The sequence below is a fragment of the Lepisma saccharinum genome, chromosome 4 (assembly GCF_977018435.1).
Source record: "Lepisma saccharinum chromosome 4, izLepSacc3.1, whole genome shotgun sequence".
NCBI classification, from domain to species: Eukaryota; Metazoa; Arthropoda; class Insecta; order Zygentoma; family Lepismatidae; genus Lepisma; species Lepisma saccharinum.
Window position 1 is genome coordinate 112,569,368 of NC_139232.1, and position 21,228 is coordinate 112,590,595.

Here is a 21,228-nt window from a genome sequence, read left to right on the forward strand (position 1 = left end):
TTTGTGTATTTTTTTCGAAACAATAAAATGTATTTTTATTGTACATAAAAAATACAAAATAATACGAAAAATTACCATGGCCTTGACTACCGCGGTCATAGTATGTACATTATTTCACATTAATGAGCCCTTAAGTTCAATTCATGACATCTAGTGCTACAAACGGTAAACTCATATTTCAGAAAATGAAATGAAGCCATACAGCTGCCATCTAGCGATTAGTTGACATAACTACGATGCAGTAAATTTGATGTAGCCAAATGGCAATGCCATGTGCTGTAGGGTTAACTATTCTAATGAAGCACTTTCAAATTAATTTGTTCACCTTGCAGCTAACACGATGGAAATCTCCGAGGCAGACAAAAAGCCACCGTCCATTATGCGGAAGATGCTGAAGACGGTGAAGAAGTTGACCATAGAGCCAGTGATGATCCTCTACGTGTTCTCCTTCACGCTGACCCTGGTGGTCGAGAAGCAGTTCTTCCTGGACAAGGCATGCATTACCGATCTTCATCTACCAGTGGAAAACTGCACAAGCCTCAACGAACCGCAGAACGAGGAGCTGCAAGTTCTCGTTCACAGGCGAGTGTCTACCTTCATCGTGTGGAACAACCTGGTGCGACAGACTCTCCCGGTGTTCTTCGGATTCTGCCTGGGCAACTGGAGCGACATCTACGGCAGGAAGATTCCGATGGTCTCGGCGATGATCGGAAAAGTCGTATACTTCTCGGGCCTCCTGCTGAATAACAATTTCTTCTCGTGGCCTCTCGACACGGTCCTCTTCACGGCTTCGTTGCCACGAGCCATCACCGGCTCGGACGTGGCCATGTACATGGCTACTTTCAGTTACCTGGCGGACGTGACTACCCCGGAAGACAGGAGTTTCCGAATGGCGTTGATGAATTCGTGCGTAGTGATTTGTTTCCCCGTCGGAACGGCGCTAGGAGCGTATCTTTTCAAGACGTACAACGGCTCGTACAATTTACTCTTCGGGATATGCCTCGCAGTGAGCGTCCTGGGGGTAATCTATATAGTGTTCACCGTGCGAGAAGAGAACAAGCGGATTACCTCTGCCAGTAAGTGCTGCGTCGATATGTTGAAGTCCATGAACGTGGTAAGTGCGATTAGAGAAACTTTTCGGAAGTGTTCTGGCAACAACAGATTGTATACGCTCATACTATTATTCTCCATGGTGCTTGCTGTAAGCTACAGGGGTAAGTTACTGAACTGACTTAACAATCTAAGTAAAACTGTTCATGCATTTCACATAAAGGGGGGGGGAGTAAGCCTGCCACCTCCCGCATACATTCGAGGGTGCGCTAATTTTCCTGGTTCCTTAAAATATACCAGGACGTCAGTTGCGTGAATTTTTCTTTTTTACATTTCTTATATATTGGTTCAATTTTACAATATATAAAATAATATAGTACAATGCATAGTAAAAGATATATAAAGAATAATACAAACATTGTTAGTTTTTACATAATTAATTGTGGTTGATCTCGCTATTCTGGGGACCAAAACAGCGTTATTAACTTCGTTTGTCATTTGTTCAGCCTGTTTATGCGGCGGCGAATTGTGTTATGTATTCAATTCAGAGCTGGAAAACCGAAGCCTATTAAGGTCAATTCTGGAAACCAGAACCAGCAGGGCATAGAAATTGTGTTCCTTAGATTGTTTATGCAGTGCAATGGCATCGATTGCGCCAGCATCTTCCGTCCGTTCCGGGATCCCAGAACGTGGCCTCTGCACTCGGTCTCAATCATACCTTAGTGCTTGTATTATGCAGTGGAGGTGCTTGGTCATGGGCGTAGTTAGGGGCTAGGGAGGCTACGCCATCCTCCCCAGAGCCGGGCATTAGCCGCCCCTCCCAAAACGCATGCAGGATATGCACAAAATAACTAAGGAAAGAGAAACTGCACAAAAAAAAAATAGAAATTAATCATGAAACTTTAATGCGTTAATGGGCAGTCACATTTAAGGAAAGACGTTCTAATTATGATCAATAAAATTCAAAATTCAACGATAATAGATCACCATTATTTCTCTTGATATTCTACCTTGGAGCGCATTGTAAACAAAGTTGTTGCATTTAATCAATAGCAGTTTGGCATACGCAAGATTTCTTTTCCGGAGGGTGATGGAATTGTAAAGCTGGATATTACATTTCTGCTTTCCAGCGGACGGGAAATATATTTGATAATTAACATTTTTAACCTTCGTCTTAAATGTTGTTAAAAACAAAAAGTTGTAATCGCGGTGCGGGGTCTCAGTTAACAATTGGTTTCTTTCGGATTCTTTACTGCTTTTATTTGATTTTTTTAAAACTTCTCAAAATTTTAGGAGGGGTTGTAGCCCCATCAGCACCCTCAGCGTACGCCAGTGGTTTGGCATACAGTGTTAGCATTAATGCAGCCTTACAACAATGACTTCCTACAAATGAGTTTTACCGAATATGAAAATGAGTCGTAGAGACTTGAATCGAATAGCAGTTTTGTTGGGGAAAAGACGTCAGAACAAGAAATTATGTTAGTTCCTGCATTGCGTACTGCTTTAAATGTCATACTTGGTGTCCTTTTGAAGACAGCTGGCCAAGGTTTTGTAAAAGTTGGTTGGTTGTGAACCCTCTTTTAAAAGTATAGTTTTAGAGGATAATTGAAAGAATATATCATATCACCTAAATTGCAACTTTCTGAATCCTTCACGCCATTAATTAATATAACGGTACTCTTTTATCATATTTTGTTTAACACAGAACTTCTCTTTAGGTGTAAGGTCGACTTCATCCTTAAACCAACATAGAGATCAAGAATAGCGCACCTGTCGAGAATAATTCAATAACTTAGGAAGTTCTCAATTTTGTAATAGTTCGGAATTCTTCGTTTTGCTAATTCATTTCTTCAGTATACCTTTTCTGTAGATCCGAAAGCATAGGCGTAACTTGGAGGGGCCAAAATATTGATCGCACCCTGACCCTGGGTAGATATTCATTTTCGGTTGTATAAAAAGTTGACAGTCGTAAAGTGTATTCGCCTTGTAATTATCTTGGGAGCTTTATATTTTTTTCATTAGGTTTACCTAATAGCTAATAACACACTAAAATTATACATTCTTTATCCTAATGAAGAGATGTGTTCTTTAGTAAATTTGCAACCATCTGTAATAGTGTATTTATTCCGTTCATAAAAGTAACACTCGACATAAATACAATTCTATTTCTTTTAAATAAGATGGTGTAGGAATCATCTGTTTCCATGGACGTCCGGAAGGGGGAGCAGAGGGGCTGTATCCCGTGGAATATGAAGGCCAACCAAAAATCATATATTTCACACATATAATTTCATTTCTGTCACAGTAAAATGTATTAAGTATTGATAAGAGTATTGCAAGAACACGATAACTTCAAACTGAAGTTATTTTTGAGGGGGTCAATATGTGCCTTCTTTGCCCCCCCTGGAAAAACTACATTTCTTGTCCTTCCCTAGGAAAAAATCCTGCGGACGTTCATGCCTGTTTCCCAAGGAGAATGGCCATGATGATTTTCGTAATGGATAAATGCATGAATAATATTAGCCCCTATAGCCCTCACGCCAGGTGGACGGACGAAACTACGGTGTGGTGTTAAGTTACCGATGTAATATGAAACCACGTTTTTCGAAAATAAGGGGGAGTACGTATATATTTTTTACAAGCCAGACATCATTTTGATATATTTTCCTGCCTCTCACGTTTCTTTTGTTTTAGAAATGCAAGGTTATGACCCCCCGCCCTTAGGCAAGGCATTGTATGAAACAATTTCAGTTTCCGCAAATAAGACTCTCTCCGCGAAACAAGTGGGCTGGGGCCGGGGGGCTTGTCCTGAATGTTTTTTTTTTTTTTATCTGGGACTATAAAGTTTTATAGTAGGGATACGAATAAATTAAGCGCTGAAACTACAATAAATTGTGCCTTTATGAAAAATGTCGGTGGTGTTGCATGGGAAAATTGATTGATTGATTGATTGATTGGCTTTATTTTACATCGGTTTTTGTGCCACTTTTGGCTAATTTGCGAAGATGAGGATGAGTGATGATATGATGAAATTGATGATGTTCACTCACAAACATCCATGCCCAGGCCAGGATTCGAACCCGGTATCCCTGGCGTCGTAGCGCGATGTGCTAACCACTCCGCCACTGGGGTAGGCTGCATGGGAAAAGAATGAGAAACTGTTATAAAGGTGTTGGGGATGTGTTTATGAATCAATGGCCTAAATTATTTCATACAGCCCAATTTATAATAAATAACAGCAATTGTAAGCTATACCTACAATTTAAAAAACGATAACCCCTCATGATAACCAAAAACTCAATATGCTGACCAAGGCAGAATTTATTTTATTTTAAAACATAAACATTTGTATTTGGTACATAGTCTGAAGAAGACCTTGCTAGAAGGTTGAAACGTAACGTTTAGTTTATGTTTTAAAATAAAATAAATTCTGCCTTGGTCAGCATATTGAGTTTTTGGTTAAAAAACGACCCGTGAGAAGTGGTTTCCTGTTCTTAAAGAGGAATCTTACATGACACGTGCACATTAAAAATCGAACCTGAAACTCCTTGATTGAAACGCGACAGCCTTCTTCAAATTTGGGGCGGGGCGACAAGCACACAGTTCCATTCAACGCACGAGATTATTTGTTTACGTTAACATACCCATTTCTTAGCGGTCATTTTTTCCTTGCGCAGACAGCAACACCTACACTGCATTAAATGACGTTATCTTAGCACAGTCCACCCCTCGATTCACTCCAAGGATCATTTTATATTTTATATATTTTAACGACTATCCAAGCACTTCAAAACCTATAAAAATTGAAACACTGGCTTCTAATCACACCATTCTGTTACTTTCGCGTACCTGAACTGTTTCCATCTTCAAGGGAAAACGTCTGAATGCATGCACGAATTATCTTGCTTTATTTTAATTCATCTTCTGTAATTCCAGCTTTCATTCATTGCTACTAATCCGTCTCTGTCACAAGCTTGCAGTTAGTGTAAGACATTTGGCACAAAGGTGATGCAAACATACGATTGAATATGTCTCGTGTCGGCTTCAAACTTGAAGGCAATAGGGCAACACTGCAAGGGAGAAGGCATGCAGTTTTTTGGCCGCGGGGCCGGTGTGTTCTGGGAGAGCACGAGCTGCACATGCCCGTTTGCCTGAGACGAAGGTTCGGCAGTATCCGTTTTCATGTATTTTGCTCTACCTCGAGCTTCTGCTTGTCGCCATGGGCGTCCGGAAGGGGGGCAAGGGCCCTCCCCCGGAAAATGAAAGTCAACCAAAAAATATGTATTTCACACATATAATTTCATTTTAGCCACAATAATATGTGTTAATTATTGCATGAACACCATAAATTCAAATTTAAGCAATGTTTTTTAGGGAACAACACTATTTTTGGGGAAAATTTGCCTTCGTTTGCCCCCCTGGAAGAAATACCTTCCTTGCCCCTCCCTGGAAAAAATCCTGCGGACCTCCATGCCTGTCGCCCAGTTCAACTGGAAATCTGCACCAGCGCAGCTGATTCGTGGTGTTTCTTTCGCAGCAAAATAATTCGGCGTGTTGCGCCCTCAAAGACATTACTTAATACGTAGGATTTATTCGAAAAGATAAATACCGGGTGATCCAGAGATGTATACCCATTTTGAAATGAACATTACACAGTTAATTGTACACCAAACTGTATTATTTTTGTTGTATAATGTGTGTGATATATTGCCATTTATTTTACATTTATTTACTTATTTATTGCAGTCACCATGGAGTCGTGGTCGGTGGAGCATCACGTGTTCATGTATGATGCCTATGTTGCAGCTCAGAGGTTCAGCACCTGGTGGTGTTTTTGGAGTTACAGTGCCTGTGGTTCGAAACTGCTTAACTCATTTTAAGGTTGTTTTGCATGTTGGAACTGATCCATGCCGCCTTACGTGGAAGTGCCGGCGGAATAACCTCTGAGCTGCAACCACTGAGTCGCCGTTTCTCACATAGGCATGATACGTGAACATGCGATGTTCCACCGACGACTCCATGGTGACTGCAATAAATAAATAAATACATGTAAAATAAATGGCAATATATCACACACATTATACAACAAAAATAATAGAGTTTGGTGTACAATTAACTGTGTAATGTTCATTCCAAAATGGGTATACATCTCTGGGTTACCCTGTATATTGTTTATTGTGCATTCTTGAAGTGAATACCGTAATTTACTGGGGGTTCACTGCTCCTGTGCGCTATAGGGACACCCTCGCCTGCACCCGCTCCTCTTCCTTGAAGAGGATGGAAATATACAAATAGCGCCGAAGTTCAGCCGCCAGTACATAAAGCATTTAGATTTCATAAATGATAAATAAAAATAACTGACAAACAGCGGCGGCTGGTGGCTCTGAATTAGGTGAAGAGCTAGTAGGGAAAATATGGGGTAATAGAGAAAATTAGATCAATAGTTATTAGGGTGGGCATTCAAATCAGAATCAGAATTAACCGAATCCGAATCCTATTGGTGGTTCCAGCTTGGACTGCATGTAGCTTCACCCTTCAGGTCCTGATTCGAGAATGGCCCGACCGTCATCCTCAAATTTGGAGGTGGGAAGCAATGCATTCTCTGGTTAGATCGTTTGATCAATGAAGATTAGGTTATCGCAGTCGTAACCCGAACGAAATGGCATCTGTCGAGTCGCCAGTTTAAAATACATTAATGCTCTTATACAATTGCACCTTCGTACCCTTCCCGCACGCCTTTCACACACAATCACTATTCCACAACCACCAAATGTTACCCACAGCCCCTATTTACTAGGGTGACCATAACATTTTGACTCCAAAACGGAACATTCCAAGAAGATCACTTTACCCCCCATTTTTTTCCTGAAAAATCGGTTAGGCCTAATTATAAAGTTATTGTTAATATTTATTAAAGGGTGGATCGCAAAAATGATACATCATAAACAATAAGTGAAATATGATCTGCCGTTGTGTAACGTGGTAGTGGGGTCAAATTGTGGTTGCACGCGATATTTAACTTGGAGACGGCTGCACGGCAACCACAACAGCGAATACCAAGAAATTGATCTGAGACCCGTACTACACGTCGCAAACTTCTATTTTGTGTCGTACTTCCTGCTCGGTGCTGCGGGAGTTTACAGGCGGCACGTACAAGAAGCACGAGACTAAAGCCCCCTGTAAGAAATGCACATATATAATTACGCAAACATACGCAAATATGTCAAAGGGTCCGACAATGAATAGCGAGTTACGCCTTCTCCATTGTAAGCAAGATTTAAAGGTCGTATTTTACCCAACGTTATTCCCTTTCTCAATTGTCCCTTTAGATTGCCTTAAGTTTTAATTTGACTCGCAAAAATGCAACTTTCTCTCGCGCGGGACTTACTGACTAGAATTTGACAGGTAAATGAATGTATTCTACTCCACAATTCAATCAACAATAACATATGTATATTGTCCCATTACGATACATTCCTATAAATACAATTATCCAAAAGGGAGTTGTAACAAATATCAACAAACGTATAACCTAATCAACAATCCTTTTCAGGGCGCAATCACTCAATTATTTTGTCAGCACGTCCGGCGTGCTATGCCCCTTTTTACATTAAACTTTAATTCTGCACCCACAAATCAAGCGTAATTACCAACACGCGTGCGTGCTTAACAACAGACTAATTCAACACTCACTAACACACACAAAAAAGGAATAATTAACATATGCACCATTCTCTCTCTCAAGCGTGCATGGAACGTTCAGCAGATCCCCTTTTTACTTAATCAATGACTCCCTTTTTTTTACTTTTTTTTATATTAGACTTAACCCCGCTGTTATTTGTTTTGTTCTGTACCCTTTAGCATCGTTAGTGCTACCGTGACAAGAATAGGATTAATAGCAATTTGCGATTCAAACAAACTAGGAAAAAGGTGGGGGATTGTAGCTTTCTATGCCGTTTTCTTAAGTTCAAATAATGTCCATTTAACGCCACTAAGCCCAATCTTGAACAAACAAGAACATCAAGTTGCACTGCAAGGTCGAACGCACACCTCGTACATCTGCCATATTATGGTACGCCTGTTCATTAAGTAACTGACCGTGCCATATACGTTACTTACAAAATACTGTTCAAGAGAACGTATTTTATGCGAAGGTAATTTTAACTAAGTTCGCTCATATCTTATGCACGTTTTTCGTTCTTTTGCCCCTTTTGCGACGCAACACAAAAATACACGTATATATTTATTTATTTTTGGCACAATTAAACTGTTCAACACGAGAAAAGAAGGGGGCAAAAAAAATGTTGGGGAGAATCTATAGGTTTCTCGTCGTTACTATTTAAGTCACGTGAAAACAAAGACGTCGCAAATATATATATATATATATTTTTTTTTTAATGAACGGCGACGAGAAGTTAATGAGTTCCAATATCACAGTCAAGAGTTTTCTTAAATACCTCACCACTAATGTTCAGCCGATGTAAAGACACAAAGCCACTCTTCCATCTGGATCCTTGTGCTCATTGGCCTGGCCTCTTCGCGTTGGTGTTTCGCGTGGCAGGTTTTTTTCCTCCACAGGCAGCGTGGTTGAGTACGGTCCCTTGCCGACGAGGAATAGATGTACTACGTAAAACTGGTGCGTGCCGTTCGTAGTGGGCGATCGAGAGAGACTGTTTTGCCCGGTGGAGCGAGATTTACGGCCAGGCGTTCTTACGCCCAACTGCCACTAGAGGCAGCACCAATAGAGATATCGAGGGAAGGAAACGCCCTCTGATAGCCGAAAATTGAATATGCACTTCAATTTTCAATTATGTAATGTTTGCAGGCACGAAAGTAATGAAAACGTTACAAATACCCCCTAGCAGCAAAATAACAACCCACACTTTGATAAAAAAAATAATAATTTACCAATAATATAAGCACGCAATAATGTACCCAACCTATAACCAAAATTGATTAAAATTCATGTCACTTAATCTTAGTAAAAACAGGTCCTTAGTTAATTAGCAGACACATAAGGACTTACACCTAAGGTTCAAACAACCAATCAGAACTCTAACTCTAATGAAATTCATAGGAACACATAAATTTTGTATAAGAGAACCATTCTTTAGTCGATGATCACATAGTTCACCATGCGTCGTGCACGCCTCCCGGCCGAAACACCTAGATGCATGACTAGATTCGACACTCTTGATAAGAAACAATCACACAGACTGCATTGTGTATTATCCACGGTCATTCCCAGGAACGCATAAGATGGCTTCAAAGACTTGTAAGTAGTAGATGTAAAAGGTAGCCATTTCCAAAATTGCACTAGTAGTAGATAGCTTCCTCGTAAAGTACAAACATAGAATGAAAAAAAAGAACGAAAATCAAAAACTAGAGAAGAAAGAAGGAAGATGCAAGAAATAGGAAAGTGGAGGAGGAAAATTACTACAGGAAGGAATAAGGAGGTAGCACTATTACAAGGGATGCAGATAATCAGGGATAAACATAGGATATACAACAATAAACAGCTTCAATATTCAATAGAGCATAATATGCACTTTTAACATATACATATAAAAAGAATGAATGAATTCACTCATAAATACAAAAAAAAACAGAATTACATCATACATATATATTTATAAGCACAGATTCAGAAAAAGAGTATAGATATATAAACATGTAGACAAAAAAAATCAAGGGAACAGAGCAAGGGAATACGTTGGATTGACTATGAATTATAACATGATAATATCAAAAAAAATCATGAAAGGATGACTGGAGATCTATGAAGGGCGCGACTCATTACCAGAACCGGTAAGATGGGAAGAAATAGGGCGACGGCGACAAGTAGAAATTGAGTGACCCCTTCGGCGACAATATACACAATATGGAGGGTTATCCCGAGAAACGGAACCGTGGGGGAGGTGAGAAACGGGCGCCAAGGAATTCACTGAGTTGTTCCAGTGATCGGTTTTGCTAGTTTCAATAGCGAAAATCTCTTTCGCGTATTGTGTAAGTTCCGCCAGGGACTGGGGATGACCGCGAAAAAGGAGGCATCCCATCGAAATGTGATTCAGATGAAGGAGAATCGTCTGTAAAAGGGTGTTTTCGTACCAAGCAAGCGCGAGGGCGGAAGCTGAAGTGACAATGTCACATACAAAAGGAAGTAGATTTTCGTTAAGCCGCTGAAGGCGCGTGACATATTGGTTAACTAGCAAAAGGTACTGGTGGTTAGGAACCAGACAGTTCCAAATAGTGGATTTAAGATCATCCCATGAAAGGGATTGAGACAGGGCCTCTAACCAAGTATTCTCTAAAAAAAAACCGTGGTACGGCGAAAGGCGTTATGCAAGACCCACTCTAATGGAAAATGGCCATAACCAATGAGGCGCTGTAAGGCGACCATAAAGAGAAAAAGCTTAGGAGGGTCCATGCCGTCACAAATCGGTAGGGCGTCAATTGCTCTATTGAGGTTTTTCATTTTAATGGTATCTAGAGGTGATTGAGATGGTACAAAAGGACAAGAGGTCTGAAGAGCAGGTATGGAAAAGGAAGGGACAGGAGCAAAAGGAGGGGGAGTTGACAACAATGGTCGGGTGGAGAGAGCAAACGAAGGACGAACGGACAAATCCGGAATCCTATAAAAGGGGGGGAGAGAAGAATTTAGCTGTGAAGGCGGAGCAGAAGGAGCCGAAGGTACAGATAAATTGGAATTCCCCAGAGGGGGCACGACAGGAAGAGACAACGCGGTTTGACAACCGGCGTCAATAACCTTTACCTCGTCTGGGGAGGGCCATGGTTACGAACAATAAAATAGGGTCTGTGGGAAGGCAGACAAGCACCCCGTACAAATGTGATAAAGGTATACACAAAGGTAAATGTAATAATTAAATATGGTGTGGCAAAAAAAAACAATATACTGGAACAAGAAAAAAATATATATATATATATTCACTGAAGGACTAAAAGTTAATTACCAGAGAGATCAAGCTGAGGAAAAAAAAGGGGGGCAAAAATTAATGTGAGAGAAAAAAAATTCTGTTTCAATTGTAACAACAAGTAGAAAAAAATGTAATGTTCACAAAATAGATCAAAAGCAACCGATGCTCTGCTGGCAATTCTGTAACGTGGTAGTGGGGTCAAATTGTGGTTGCACGCGATATTTAACTTGGAAACGGCTGCACGGCAACCACAACAGCGAATACCAAGAAATTGATCTGAGACCCGTACTACACGTCGCAAACTTCTATTTTGTGTCGTACTTCCTGCTCGGTGCTGCGGGAGTTTACAGGCGGCACGTACAAGAAGCACGAGACTAAAGCCCCCTGTAAGAAATGCACATATATAATTACGCAAACATACGCAAATATGTCAAAGGGTCCGACAATGAATAGCGAGTTACGCCTTCTCCATTGTAAGCAAGATTTAAAGGTCGTATTTTACCCAACGTTATTCCCTTTCTCAATTGTCCCTTTAGATTGCCTTAAGTTTTAATTTGACTCGCAAAAATGCAACTTTCTCTCGCGCGGGACTTACTGACTAGAATTTGACAGGTAAATGAATGTATTCTACTCCACAATTCAATCAACAATAACATATGTATATTGTCCCATTACGATACATTCCTATAAATACAATTATCCAAAAGGGAGTTGTAACAAATATCAACAAACGTATAACCTAATCAACAATCCTTTTCAGGGCGCAATCACTCAATTATTTTGTCAGCACGTCCGGCGTGCTATGCCCCTTTTTACATTAAACTTTAATTCTGCACCCACAAATCAAGCGTAATTACCAACACGCGTGCGTGCTTAACAACAGACTAATTCAACACTCACTAACACACACAAAAAAGGAATAATTAACATATGCACCATTCTCTCTCTCAAGCGTGCATGGAACGTTCAGCAGATCCCCTTTTTACTTAATCAATGACTCCCTTTTTTTTACTTTTTTTTATATTAGACTTAACCCCGCTGTTATTTGTTTTGTTCTGTACCCTTTAGCATCGTTAGTGCTACCGTGACAAGAATAGGATTAATAGCAATTTGCGATTCAAACAAACTAGGAAAAAGGTGGGGGATTGTAGCTTTCTATGCCGTTTTCTTAAGTTCAAATAATGTCCATTTAACGCCACTAAGCCCAATCTTGAACAAACAAGAACATCAAGTTGCACTGCAAGGTCGAACGCACACCTCGTACATCTGCCATATTATGGTACGCCTGTTCATTAAGTAACTGACCGTGCCATATACGTTACTTACAAAATACTGTTCAAGAGAACGTATTTTATGCGAAGGTAATTTTAACTAAGTTCGCTCATATCTTATGCACGTTTTTCGTTCTTTTGCCCCTTTTGCGACGCAACACAAAAATACACGTATATATTTATTTATTTTTGGCACAATTAAACTATTCAACACGAGAAAAGAAGGGGGCAAAAAAAATGTTTGGGAGATTCTATAGGTTTCTCGTCGTTACTATTTAAGTCACGTGAAAACAAAGACGTCGCAATATATATATATATATATATATATATATATATATATATATATATATATATATATTTAATGAACGGCGACGAGAAGTTAATGAGTTCCAATATCACAGTCAAGAGTTTTCTTAAATACCTCACCACTAATGTTCAGCCGATGTAAAGACACAAAGCCACTCTTCCATCTGGATCCTTGTGCTCATTGGCCTGGCCTCTTCGCGTTGGTGTTTCGCGTGGCAGGTTTTTTTCCTCCACAGGCAGCGTGGTTGAGTACGGTCCCTTGCCGACGAGGAATAGATGTAATACGTAAAACTGGTGCGTGCCGTTCGTAGTGGGCGATCGAGAGAGACTGTTTTGCCCGGTGGAGCGAGATTTACGGCCAGGCGTTCTTACGCCCAACTGCCACTAGAGGCAGCACCAATAGAGCTATCGAGGGAAGGAAACGCCCTCTGATAGCCGAAAATTGAATATGGACTTCAATTTTCAATTATGTAGATGTTTCAGGCACGAAAGTAATGAAAACGTTACAGTTGTCAAAAGGCATTAATAATTATAATCGTTTCTCGTCCTTTCTTATCACAACCTTTGATGTTAGTCCTACGCTGAAGTTGAGGAATGCCAGAAGTATTTAGCAGAAGAACCAATCTTCTTGAGAGCAGATTTATTCTTCATCAATCTTTTATAAATATCCCTGAAAACGTTACCCCACATATCAGACACAACTCTAGATTTTTCTTTTGAGTTTGTGTCAAGGCACAAGAACTTTAAATTCTCCTTGCAATTCCGTAAAGAAACTGCATGCTTATTTTCCTCTATAAATAATGGTACATAAACAAATCAATGCATCTTTTTAGCATGAAATGAGTTCAAAATTTAGACAATTTAGACAATTTAGACTTTTTTTTCAAGACAACTCCTAGACTTTTATAAAAAGGGACAAATAGTGGCTTTTTACTAATATGGACGGGACGACTGGGACACGCCTCTGAAACGGGACGTATGGTCACCCTACTATTTAAGTAACGGCGTCAGCAAAAAAAAAAAAAAAAAAAAAAAAAAAAAAAAGACGAGTACGAAGCAAAAATATTTTCTGGGCATAGTCGCATTTAATATGTGCCTAAATACCATACACCTACGCAATTTGATCTGAAAAATAAAACAAATGTTTCTAGTTTACTTGTTTGTTGGAGGAATTGGTCGACCGAGGAGGGCGCGCCTCCTTCATCAATGAGACTGACTATAGCTAAAGTTTCGAATTTCAAAAATATAGTTGTTTTTTTCATATAGGTATTTTATTTTGACGATTCTAGCGTTCTGGAAAATTTTGTACATACACGATAGTCATCGATCAATTTCTGGCGGTTCTTGCACGAAAGTAATATAAATTTTAATATTCTAATTAATAATTGTTACTTAATAATTGTTCTATGTTACGTTAATCTCATGTAACTGAGGCAAGTACATTACTTTTGGAGCAAAATGCTGTGAAGAAGTTAAATAGGCTAATGTTTCAAAATGCTTTGTCGCTTGCTATTGACAATCTTGTGCACTTAGTGTTAAAGTAATCACGTCACTACACGCACAAGTCAGCTACTGAAGGACGATTCAATAGTAAAGAAGCATGGAAGCTTTATGATTAAGGTTAGGTCGCTTTCTATGAATTGTGCTCCACATTTTCCACACTGAAGTTTTAAGTTATTATAAATTTGCAATATATTATATATATATATCATAACTATTATGCATAGTACAGGGCATGAAATTTCAAGTTTGAAGTCAGTCGCCAGACTAAAATCTCTGGTCGCCACTATTTTATATTGATAAGTAATAAAAATATGAGCAAGTATTAAAAAGAATTAATGTTTGTGTAGCGCTGTCGTTCTGCACTGAAGTACCACTTATCAATCGCAGCTGCTGGGTCAAACTCTGACAGGGGCAGAGGTCCATTTACAGAAACTCTGAGCAAATCATCCAGTGTCTCAATCTTCAGAGAGTTCCTGTAAGTAGTCTTCAGTCTGTTGTGACAGCTGAAACCTCTCTCACATGAAGATGTGCTCACTGGTAGAACAGCACAAAATGTCAAAATCTAGAGCAAATTGGGGAATCTTGTTGAACATTCCTCACTGTGAATTTTCTCCAGCATCTGATTCAAAGTCAGAGAAGGAAACAAAAGATTGTATTCTGTCCACTCTGCTAACAGAACATCCATTTTCTCATTATGAAGGCTCGGGTTCAAGTACAAGTAGAGCTTCTTTAATTCTTCTATCCCAAACTGAAGAATATTTTCTTTGGGAGGCGGACCCAAAGTGTCGAAAACATGCAGAGATGCAATCACATCTGTTGATATAGATTGCAATCTTTCTGTGATGTACACCTTCGCATTGTTAATTAAGTTTCCTCTAACACTCTGAAACTCTTGCTCTCCATTTTGAATGTTTGAGAGCTGCACATCCCTGATCTTCCCTGAAATGGATACATGGTCCAAGAAATCTTGTTTGCTTGGTCCAACATTAGATTCTAGGTCATCCAGTGTTCAATTCCTATTTTCAGAGATGCAATCAAAAGATTCTTATTTTATAGTGCCACGCTTAAAGGATTCAATTTCCTGTAGAAATCCAAAAGGAAGTACAGAAGCTTAACAAATTTAAATTGCTTCAAACTTTTCAGCAAACCCTTAGCTTTAGCGCCATCATTGTCTTTTCCATGGGCCACCTATTCAAGCTTTCATGATTGCAAGAGAGCTCTTACAGCACTTCTTGCTGGCTAGCCACCTAATAGTGTGGATATCACTCAGTTTTAGAATTTCTTCTATAACTTCTGCCGTTTCTCTCAAGAGGTGAAGTCTTTTAGAAGAGCCATGATAACACTGAAAAATATTCCTAATCACGGAATAAAATGCTCTAAGATATTCAACTTCACGACACGCATCCAGCACAGCTAATGCAAACGGTGTGCAAGGCAGTGAATATTTATCATTTTATTACAAATAGCTTTAATTTGCACAGCCTATCCTGATTTGTGCCCGACCATATTTGCTGCAGTACCCAAGCCTACAATGTAACACTTGTTTCTGTATTTATTTGAACCTATTGCCTTATCTAAATAATCAGTTATGGCTGTGAAGTAGCCAGCAGAAGTAGAGTTTGGAAGCTCTATTACTCCTAAAATGTCCTCCTTGATGTGACCAATCATTTGCATCCACGTATCGAACACACACATCCATCAATCAGAAGGCTGATGTATGTATTTCTCTGGAACCACTTCACTCACAGGCTACCACCGAACCAAAAAAAAAAAAAATAATAGGTAAACAGAACGAATTTACTACCACGTCAACCAACCCTCACGAGTGCATTTATCGCATTCTTTTGTCAACAAAGACTGGACACTGGCAGGCGCGAGAGCAGTTCACAACTGTGAAAACAGGGTTTTTTTCCATGCACAAGCAAGGAGTCTCGGTTGGGCCACGGTCTGCTCCACTCTATCCCTCCCCTCCCTCCCCACCTCAGAACTGTTGTGCCGATTAGATGGTGTCGGCATTGAGTGGACGCCGGGTTTTCAATCGGCTCGCTTTCCAAAACCATGTACGAACGTTGGATTCAGATGTTCGGGCGTGTTTGACACATATTTGAAACAACGAAATTTTAGTCGCCAGCCCCAAACTTTTGGTCGCCAATGGCGACCTGGCGACCGGAAATTTCGCGCCCTGGCATAGTATATATAATATCTTCCCCTCTGAATTTGAGAGGAACATCAAGTACACAGACAATAAATGAATAAATGATAAAGGGGCATTCCAGCGTTACGTGTGGGACATTTTACGCACAAAATTAAAGGTTCTACACATGACATTGGATTAAAATATTCATAATGAATTTATTTCTTGAAATTATGAACTACTTTGTTGTGTGTGCGGTATGTGTGCTACAAATGGAAAAAAATAAGAGTATGATGGCATACGCTGAATGCACAAAAAAGCATTAACAAAAGTGCGTTACGTGTGTAATGCTGTAAAAATGTAGCAAAGCTTGACTTCATTTGTCTGTAAAACATTAGGCTGCAGATGTTAGTGACTTTTATTGGTGAAATGTGCAAATTGTATGCATTCACAAACATTCTAAACCTTAATGCAGCGGCGGCTCGTGACTTTTCAAAGATGGGTGCTACAACTGATGCTGTTTTTCATGTACTTATAATGCCCCCTACCCCCCCCCCCCCCCCACGAACGTTAAGTGGTCGACTTTCGATCTCGCTATCGAAGTTCCGGGTTGGAGTCTCGGCCCGGGTATGGGTATTGTTTGTGAATGTCCCTTCATTAATTTCATTATTACAAAGTATTACAAAGAATACCCATACCCGGGCCGAGACTTCAACCCGGAACTTCGATGGCGAGATCGAGTGCCTTTAGATACAGTGCTGTTGTCAAGATGTTTTTTAACAGCATTGTCTAAACTACTGACAAAATCAAGGAGCCCTAAAAAATATCCCAGGTTTTGCGGAGGAATCTGTTTCATCGTGGCCGGCCACGCAGGGACAACTCAAAAGCTCCACAGAACTTGATGCAGTCTATGATTTTTAACAAGACGTGGCGATTTTTTTCAACTTGTTCATTATGCGATTCTAGATAAACGTGGCTTAACTGCGTTGCTATGTTGATAGTTCCGAGAGAGACAAAATTTAACTCATTATTCATGTGCTTTTTGCTTTCACTATGCTTTCTCATATATTCACATAAATGTCCTAGATCTTTTACACCTCCTTCAGACCACGAATCATTACTTCCAAAAAGTATGCAAGGAAAACAGAATAATGCATTTCGAATTTGACACCCACAAAGCCATGGTTCACTATATTACAGTTTTCTATTAAATCACCTTTTATGCGTAGCGTTCTTACCTCCCTTTGCATTTTGCGATAGATCCAAATCTGGCAACGGCCGTCCTAACGCTTTTATTTCCAACTTTTTTTCAAGTGTTCTTGAAGAGAAAGGTCGCTGGAACAAACAATCCACCGAATTCATGGTACACTAACACACACACACACACTCACTTTCACTTCTAACAACAACAAAAAGCTAATCCTTCACAACAATGACCACCACTTCAGGCGCCACGCGATTTTAACACAATGAACCGCGCGGAAAATTTTCGGATCTGGAAGCCGGGGAAAAATGACGGTACTCTGTAAGTTTGTTTCTTGACTATTGAAGTGCTACATAAACACAAGGAAATATCTAGCATTTAAAAACAGGCAATTTAGATAAAATATAAAATTAGAATTTCCTGAACATAAATTACGTAGCAGAATCCACTTTCGGAAGCAAAAAAGGCACGGACTATAGTTTCAGAGTTGCAATCTTTACAACTTACCACCGAAATAGATTAAAGGCTAAGGGGTAGTGTCAATTCGCGTTCCAACTTTTTTGCAGGTGCTGCAAATGTATACGACATGCTACAAACATTACATAACTCTACACTGATAACGTACAGAACGTTTGAAAATGACATTAAGAAACGTTGTTCTGACAGAGGCAATAGGTTGTCGTAGACTTTCTTCTTATCCTGAGATGGCACACTTACCGTGCTGATTCCTCCTGTAGCACGCTAGCAGACGATTTTTCTTGAGCCGGGACATTATCCCCCGTACAAATCGAGGAGTGGGGGTGTACAGTATTCATGCGCGGAGGGATGAAAAAGGGGCGAAAACGTGCTGTTGAGATTTTAGCACGGTAAGCTATTCCTTATAGCCAGCGTGAGGGAAATATGTGGCGCCGCTGGTAAATGTTGAGGCTCTTAACATGAGAAGTTTCATTTCACTTTGGGGCTTCATTAAACTTCTTGCATCTGTAAGATTTGCTTTTTTCTTCTTTTCATTTTAACAAATTTAGCAACGTGCTATAGCACGGTAGCACGTATTAAGCAGCCGCCACTGCCTTAATGCAATTAAAAACAATAATAATTTCCATATTAATTCATCTTGTCATTTAACTACATGGAGTAGGGCAGGGCCACTTTCGTGGAATGTCCATAAAGTCCTGCTCCCGAAGTCGGCACCTTTGTAATCCAGCTCCTATTTTGACCCTCTTTAACAATACATAAATAAGATAAGGAGAAAGGGAATAATCTCATCACGTCCGATAAATAATATCCAGAATACTTAGAAGAAATAATTTGCACGGAAACTTGTTTAGTGAATGAAAAAATCACACAACGTGAAAAATATAAATATGCTGACCAAGGTAGTAATTTATTTTATTAAAAACATAAACTAAACATAACGTTTCAACCTTCTAGCAAGGTCTTCATCAGACTCTGTATCAAGTACAAAAGTAACAAGATACAAAAACAGGGCATTATAATATACACAAAACATTACTCCCTCCAGACTCTTAGAAAGTTGTTCTGGAACTTTCTAGCAGGTGGCTTTCACTTGTGAACTGTACTTTCACCTAAAAGGCTAAACATATTTACTTCCATATAGAATGTGGTTGGGCTTTATATCTCACGCTCTTTTTCCTTCATTTTTCTTCCATCTCCTCTCCTCTTTCTCTCTTGTCTTTTCCACTCTTTCTAACACCTTCTTCCATTCTTTGTTTAACTTCAGTCCCCCATTCCAGTTCATTGTCTCTTCTTCACCTTTCTTCTTTATTTCCTTGGCTTCCTTCCATTTTCTCACTAGCATTCATTTCTCCCTTCCTATCTGCTTAGCCTCATCCCACTCTATGTCATGTCCTGTTTCTCTCGTGTGTTTAAATATCGCATTTCTCTCTCTCTCTCTTAAGTCGTACAACAACAGAACAACTTTCTAATAGTCTGGAGGGAGTAATGTTTTGTGTATATATAATGCACTATTTTTGTATCTTGTTACTTTTGTACTTGATACTGAGTCTGATGAAGACCTTGCTAGAAGGTTGAAACGTTACGTTTAGTTTGTTTTTAATAAAATAAATTACTGCCTTGGTCAGCATAGTTATATTTTTTCATAATCATGGAAACAAGGCTTAAAGGTGTTATAATCACACAACGTGCATGCAAAAACGACAAATATATATATATATATTATATATATATATATATAATATATATATATATATATATATATATATATATATATATATATTGGAAGAAGGCGTAACCGAGTAAATTAGATTCCTATCTTACCTCCAATCCGGTCCAAGCCACTCTGTCTTAGAATAGAATCATACACGTTACTGGAAAAAAGATTTACACCTGCTGTTTCACAAACAATATTTACATCATTCACGAACTCTACTCTTTGGACTGCATAAAAATGCTTTACATGTATTCACAAAAATGGCAACAAAAATGTACATATTAATTCTAAAACAAGTAAAACTTGACGTGTTGATCTCTCGTCTCGACTATTTCATAAAGTTTGTCAGTTCCAGTGTTGCCAACACATCTACTTTCACTTTCGTTCGACTCAGAGTTGTCAAGACAAACCAAAATGCTCCCTTCGTAGTACGTACAACTACACCAAAATGAGAAAAACCATCGGCAAACTAGCGTACTAAATTTAACAGTCCATTATTTCCTCCTCTCGCTTGTGTCCAGTTTTCATAACTTCCCTCCTTTGGTTCCTTGTACAATATTTCTCTGCGATAAACGCCAAGGTCACCACTGCCAATTGAATGTAAGAGCTCATACCACAGACCTTACGACTACAAGAGACACATAATTCTATCCCATACGACGAGAATTATTAAATATGATGGGAACTGAAATGCAAACATCTTAATTGTCGCGTTTAAAGGTAAGAAGAACCTGTATGTTTCACTGCTAATTGTTGTTTTGATAATGAAAAGCAGATTCACATCGTTCAATGTGTGCTTTTCCTCTTAACAAGTGGAAATAGCAGACAATCGAGTGGTGTGCCCAGGATTTTCGAAAGGGGGGGGGGGGGTTACGTGTACTTTTTAGTAGTCATTCCTGAAGTCCTCATTTTGCCATCTTTTCCTGTCTTTTCTTTCTTCTTTTTTTTTCAAAGAATATTGAGCTTAAGCAGAATTATGATCATCACCACTCCTCCTTGAGCACGCCACTGGACACTCGGAAGAATCTTGATGACTCCAGACAAACCTTTCCGTGGCTGTAAACATGGGGATGGGGTCTGTTATGACCCAGACCTTCAAGAGTGGGGGAAAGTACAGGTCGTTGGATGTCTGCCTGTTCGGAAGCGTTCGGCTTTTCTCGACACTGGCAGAGACCAGAGAGATTCGCAGCATTCTGCGATGAGCTTGGCCGACGAACACCATTGCCTTCAATAGGAAACTTGGCGCGAGGGGTAGTACTGTGGCCTCATTTCGATGCGCTAAGATTAGCGAATATCTTGCGTATTTCGAGCTGTTTCATGCTGTCGCTTGGCTTATTTCGCACAAATATGCGAGTATTCTGACTTATTATTTTTACTGCTTCTCTAAAAAATATAAAATGCAATATTTTTATTATTATGCTTGATCATCGCCGCATCTCCCGATGACCGGACGCCTCACCTCTGACTTGGCACTGAATAAAGATGACGACGATGTGTTGAAGAACGCCGCACATTTTGGCAACGCAAAGGCAGGATTGCGTGGTAAGCAGCTGAGTGCATCATCCATGCTTCTTTCGCTCGCTTACAGTTGAAAATTCGACAGCACCAGAGGGTTTATCTCCTCCTGGTAGAGC

General features: G+C 39.6%; 1 protein-coding gene across 1 annotated transcript in view; it reads left to right on the forward strand.

The window, feature by feature from the left end:
- LOC145986774 (putative peptidoglycan muropeptide transporter SLC46) overlaps nt 1–21,228 on the forward strand; it is a 52,763-nt gene that overhangs the window by 23,025 nt on the left and 8,510 nt on the right. Inside the window, exon 2 of the mRNA XM_083121175.1 lies at nt 333–1,214. Coding sequence (XP_082977301.1) covers nt 341–1,214 — 874 coding nt within the window. The 5' untranslated portion in view covers nt 333–340. The remainder of the gene's footprint in view (nt 1–332; nt 1,215–21,228) is intronic.